General features: G+C 39.9%; 1 protein-coding gene across 5 annotated transcripts in view; it reads left to right on the top strand.

Annotated features, from left to right (window-relative positions):
• The window catches only part of NSMCE2 (NSE2/MMS21 homolog, SMC5-SMC6 complex SUMO ligase), a 232239-nt gene that overhangs the window by 3392 nt on the left and 222311 nt on the right, over positions 1–6536 (top strand). For all 5 annotated transcript variants that reach the window (XM_006770962.2, XM_006770963.2, XM_015568644.1 and 2 more), the window contains exon 2: positions 3959–4128. In XM_006770962.2, the coding sequence (XP_006771025.1) occupies positions 3972–4128 (157 nt within the window). In that variant the 5' untranslated portion in view covers positions 3959–3971. The remainder of the gene's footprint in view (positions 1–3958; positions 4129–6536) is intronic.

Genomic DNA, 6536 nt, shown 5'->3' with positions numbered 1-6536 from the left:
AGTCAGAAAAGGTGTTTCCTCTGTAGTTCACACGGATCCTCAGCTCGGCCCCTGCCCAAGCCTAAAACCTCTGGCCGGGGCGTTAGACCTGGGAAGGGGTCCCCTAGCCCTGTGCCATCGCGGGCTCCACCCCTGCCCAGGCCTAGGAGGTATGGTCAATTTGCATGTTTCTCTTTTATTAGATTAGAATATATATCTATATCTACATCTACATCTATATCTATATCTATGAATAAACTCATAGATAGACCTGGGAAGGGGACCCCCAGCACTGTGCGATTGCCTGCTCCGCCCCTGCCCAGGCTAGAGGGGCGTTAGGCCTGGGTAGGGGACCCCCAGCCTGCTCCGATCGCCTGCCGAGGCCTAAGGCCTCTGGCTGGGGTGTTAGGCCTGGGCAGGGGACCCCCAACCTGCTCCGATTGCAGGCTCTGCCCCTGCCCAGGCCTCAAGCCTCTGGCCGAGCCTTAGGCCTGGGCAGGGCTTGAGCTTGCAATCAGAGCCGAGGGGGCCCCTGCCCAGGCCCTTCCTAGGCTGCTCAGGGCCCAGAGGGCCCTCGGAGTGACCTGGGTGCCCTATGATGTTTCCCGGACCCAGGCCACTGGTGCCTAGTATGCAAATTAACTGCCATCTTAGGTGGGTTAATTTGCATATTTGCGCCTGATTGGCTGATGGGCATGGCTGGTGGGCGTAGTGGAGGTATGGTCAATTTGCATGTTTCTCTTTTATTAGATTAGAATATATATCTACATCTACATCTACATCTATATCTATATCTATGAATAAACTCATAGGCACTGGATCATCCTTATTTTGCAGAAAGATAAGGTGTAACATTGAAAGGTTAAATTGCCTAAAGTCATTCAGCTACTTACGAAGTAAAATCAGGCTTTGAACTCCGATAGTCTGGTTCTTGAAACAATATGCTTAATCCCTGCTCTGTATTGCCTCCATATTCTGCTCTATAATGCAGCTAATGTTTATTTTAATCTAAACATGTTTCATGTTATCTGTAAGTAAAATTGATATTCCAGGAAGATGTGCCCTGCTTATACTGTGGCTTTACCCCCTAGTTCATATATGTAACACGCTTTGAAAATCGTGTCTATAGAACTGTACTGCCCAATGCAGCAGCCTCTATACCAGCGGTTCTCAACCTGTGGGTCATGGCCCTTTTGGTGGTCGAACGATCCTTTCACAGGCGTCGCCTAAGACCATCCTGCATATTAGATACTTGCATTACGATTCATAACAGTAGCAAAATTACAGTTATGAAGTAGCAATGAAAATAATTTTATGGTTGGGAGTCACAACATGAGGAACTGTATTTAAAGGGCCAGAAGGTTGAGAACCACTGCACTGGACGCATGTGGCTTTTTAAAGTTAAATTGATTAAAATTAAACACAATTAAAAACTCAGTTCCTCAGTCATGCTGACCACATTTGAGGTAATGGATAGCCACACATGTGCCTAGTGGCTACCATATTGGGTAATGCAGAGCCTTGACCATTTTGTCGCGTCTGAAAGTTCCTTTGGATGGTGCTGCTCTAGATGATGTAGACTTACACAGAATCCGACTAGGAAACTGAATATTTGAACCATATCATTTGATCTCTGCAAGTTTGTATTTTTTGAGTAATGGTAGTATGACAGGCAAACCCCCAGATCAAAGTGGCTTTGCACAATTGAAGTTTTTGTTTCTTTCATCCATTGAGCCTGTTTAGTGGGGCAGTTTTCCTCCAAACAGTGATGTTGGATCCTGGGCTTCTTCCATTTTCTCCATCTTCAATATATAGCTTCCAAGGTCACTGCTTGCCTGTTTCAAGCTAACAAAATGGGAAGGAGTATGGAGAAAGTGTGTTTTTTGTTGACTGGGCCTGCATATGGCTCATACATCATTGCCTTGAATTCAGTCATATGACCACACCCAACTGCAAGGAAGGCTGCAAACTATAGTCAAGCTATGTGACCAAGTTGAAGAGGAAATAGGATTGGTGGGCACCAAGCTGCTATCTGAGGATATTTTTCAGTATGACTCTTATCTCACTAGAGGCCTGATGCACAAAATTCATGCAAGAGTAGGCCTTCGCAGCCCTGGCTTCGTCCAGAAGGGCATCTGGACAGTTGTTCCGCTGCTTGGCTGTTCGGTCGATTTGCATATTATACTTTTATTATTATAGATATGTGATGATCCATGATGCCTTGATTGCCATGGACAGACTTATTTTCCAGGAATTACTGGTGTACTTTTTCTTTATGGAGAAAGAGAATTCTGAAACTTTAACTTAAAAAAAAATTTTATTGAATTTATTGGGGTGACATGGTTAATAAATATATATAGGTTTCAATATACACTTCTAATAATACATCATCTGTATATTGCATTGTGTGTTCACCACCACAAGTCATCTTCTTCTGTCACCGTTTATTGACCCATTTTACCCTCTTTTTAAAAAAAATATATTTTATTGATCTTTTTACAGAGAGGAAGGGAGAGGGATAGAGAGTTAGAAACATCGATGAGAGAGAAACATTGATCAGCTGCCTCCTGCACACTCCCCACTGGGGATATGCCCGCAACCAAAGTACATCCCCTTGACCAGAATCGAACCTGGGCCCCTTCAGTCCACAGGCCGACACTCTATCTACAGAGCCAAACCGGCAGGGCCATTTTACCCTCTTATATCCCTCACCCCCCTTTTCCTCTGGAATCCCCTGGTTGTCTATGTCTGAGGTTTTGTTTGTCTTATTTGTTCATTTGTTGCTCTCAATTTTATATGCCACGTAAGAGTGAAATCATATGGTTCTTTGTCAGTTTGACTTTGCTTAGCATGATGTTCACAGGTTTTATTCATGTTGTCGCAAATGGCGGTATTTCTTTTTTTCTTCTGGCTGAGTAGTTAGTATTCCATTGTGTATATGTATCACATCTTCTTTATCCAATCGTGTATTAAGGGACACATTGGTTGTATACATGTCTTAGCCACTGTGAATAATGCTTCAATAGGGGTACACATGTCTTTATGAATAAATGCTTTCTGGGTCTTAGGGTAATAACTCTGTTCTTAATTTTTTGAGGAACCTTTATACTGCTTTGCATAGTGGCTCTATCAATTTATATTCCCACCAACAGTGAATGAGGGTTCCTTTTTCTCCACAACTTCTCAGACACTTGTTATCTATTGTCTTGTTGATAAAAGCCATTCTAACAGGTATGAAGGGGTAGCTCATTGTGGTTTTGATTTGCATTTCTCTAATAGCTAGTGAATATATCAGCCATTTGTATGATTGTCAAGATGCTCTTAGCCAAATCTGTATTACAAATATACACTGAGTGGCCAGGTTATTATGACCACCCCATCAGTACTTCATTGACACTTCCAAAAATACTGAATATTGAAAACTTCCTAAGTAAATACTCTCAAGGTTTTATTATTATTTGCATAACTAATTGACTTCATTGTACTGATGGGGTGGTCATAATAATCTGGCCATTCTAAAGAATCCGAAGCCTACATGATTGCATTCTAACTTTCTCATGTACTTGGTTTTCTCTTTAGTCTTTTTTTTTATTCTGATTTTTATAAATTTATTATATGTGTTTGTATTTATATTGTATAAGCTATCTCAACTTATTTGTTGTAATAAAGTAAGATTGTAAATAACACTGTCTTTCACTAAAATGCAAATATTCAAAAATCATCACTGGTTATTTATAGTCATATATTCTCTCTCTTTTGGTGTAAAATATTAATACCGCAGAAAGTTCCAGAAAATGACATAACAGGAACCCTTGTTTTGTGATTTGGATTTTAGCATGTGTAACATTTTGCCTTATGTGCCTTAGGTCTTGATTTTCAAGATAAATAAAAAAAACAGATAAAGCCATTTTTCTATATAAATTTTATAAATTCTTTATAAAAGCTCATAAATTGTATTTCATTGTGTTTGAAAACTTAGGTAAAAATTCAAGATGCCGGGGCGTTCCAGTTCAAATTCAGGTTCAACTGGTTTTATATCCTTCAGCGGCGTAGAATCTGCTCTCTCCTCCTTAAAAAACTTCCAAAACTGCATCAACACTGGAATGGACACAGCTTCTAGTGTTGCTTTGGATCTTGTGGAAACTCAGAGTAAGTAGTCATAATTAAAATGTATTTCTTTTGTGTCTACGTTGAGGTAACTTGTGTGGGGCATTATGCTAGGGATGCGAGGTATTGTTCACTTTGTGTGTACCCTTGGGGCAGTCATTTAATCCCTCTGGACACCTGTTCTTTCATCTTGTTCTGTATGTCATATAGCGACGTGCTGAGGATGAAATGAGAATGACTCATTCATGTGTATTCAAGCAGTTATGTGCTTGAATAGGAACCGCACTGGAAATTTATGGGCTAACATATGAAGGTTCCTGACCTCAAGGAACATACAATCAAAAGTGGCATTTGTGAACTTTACAGTATACAAATGCATTTGATAAATATGTTTTCCAGTAACTTAACTCTGCAGTGGAACATCAGTTCTCGAACTTAATTTGTTCTCGGAAGGCTGGTGGAAAACTGAAGCATTTTTTTCATTAGAAATAATGTAAGTTGAATTAATCCATTCCAGACCCCCAAGTGGCTCCCTGTTTTAACCTTTAGAATGGCCAGATTATTATGACCACCCCATCAGTAAATGTCTAATGTACTGTTTAACCTATAAATAAACACTTTAAAAACAAAAAGGACATGAAATGTAAATAAAAATTTAACAAAAAGGAAATGTACAGTATAAATGAAAATTTAATAATAATAATAAGTGGCAACAAACCAATAAAAACCTATGAAACTATTCACAGCACATTATCCTGAGATGTTAATGATGGTAAACTGACTCATACTCTTGAATTCTCTCCTTCATTTGTTGCCTGAGAGACACATGGCTGATTAAACAGATAGTATGAAAGGGTTTGTCGAGTCAAGAAGCGAATTGTTCGAGATAGGAGATATTCAAGAAATGAAGTTCAACTGTATTTTGATCACCTTATAGACAGACTAAGCTTATGCTAGAGGTACTACTGCCAAAGGAAGGCCTCTACAAAGGAGACCAGCTTCAATGGACTTGACCAACATTTTTGGATCAGATTATCTAGAAAGATATTATTTGCTTTCATTGGATTACAGTTGTTTTTAATCTTATACTAGAGACTCGATGCACAAAATTCGTGCAAGAGTAGGCCTTCCTCTGGCACCCGGGACCCGGGCTTCCCTTGCAACCCTGGCTTTGTAGGGAAGGACATCTGGTCTAATTAGCATATTATGCTTTTATTATAATAGAATACATGTGGAAGCAGGGGATCAATATTATCTTTTTGTTTTCTTTTTAATATCATTGGTTTTTGTAATTTGATTGTGATGTGCCCTGGTGTGATTTTCTTTGTTTATTCTGTCTAGTGTTCTTTGAGCTTTATGGATTTGTGGCTTTACAGTTCTGTTCAAATTTGGGAAAATTTCTGCTGCTATTTCTTCAAATACTGTTCCTTCTTACCCCCTCTCCATCTGGGACTCTAATTACAGGTCTGAGGCTCAGTTGGTTTTTTTCCCAAGTCCTTTTTCGCTCTGACACTAATTTGAAAAGTTTGTATTTCTATGTCTTCAAGTTCACTATTCTTGTTTTCTGCAGTGTCTAACCTGCTGTTAAGTCTATTCAGTGAATTTTTAATTTCATGGGGTGGATTTTTCAGCTGTAGATGACATAAGAAAGAATTAAATGGAATCTTATTTCTATCTTACATTTCTCTCTTCATTATGTTCATGTTCTCTTCTATATACTTGAATATGTGGAGCATATTTATATAGCTGTTTCAATATCTTTGCTAGTTCTGTCATCTCAGTCTATTGCTGCTGCTTAACATGGACATTGTATGTATTATGTTGTTGAGCATTTGGATTTTGTTGTCTTCCTTTAAAGAGTTTTGGTGTTTGTTTTGCCAGGAAGTTAAGTTATTTGTGGATTGAGCTGATCCTTTAAACTTTGTTTAACTAGGGAGGTCTAGTGTAGTTTTATTTTAGGGCTAATTTAGCTTTGTTACCTTGGCCTTTCTGGAGTCTCTGTTGATTGTCTGGAGGGGCCTGTGAGAGCTCTGCTCTGCTGGGTGGAATCTGAATGTCCTTTTTTATCTTTTAAGTTTTTTTTTTTTAAATATGTTGTTTTAGTGATTTTAAAGACAGGAAAGGAGAGGGAGAGAGAGAAAGAGAATCATGGATGTGAGAGAGAAATATCAACCTGTGCCTCGCGTATGCACCCCAGCCAGGACTGAACCTGCAACCTGGCCATGTGCCCTGACGAGGAGTGTCTTCCAGTGCTGTGTGAATTCTGGGAATTGTTCACTTTGCAGCTCCCAGCTGTTCCTCAGCAGCTTAGGCTTCAGCATCAGGCCCAAGGGATCCCTGTGCAGATTCCTAGGGCACTTTCCCTGCCTAGCTCCCTCCCAGGGCTCTGTCTTGCAAACCCCTGCTGCCTCAGCCTTCCTGAACTCCAGTCTCTGGCTCCGGTCCTTTAA

Source organism: Myotis davidii, unplaced genomic scaffold (assembly GCF_000327345.1).
Source record: "Myotis davidii unplaced genomic scaffold, ASM32734v1 scaffold765, whole genome shotgun sequence".
In the NCBI taxonomy this organism is placed as follows: Eukaryota; Metazoa; Chordata; class Mammalia; order Chiroptera; family Vespertilionidae; genus Myotis; species Myotis davidii.
This window is presented reverse-complemented; position numbering and strand designations above follow the sequence as displayed.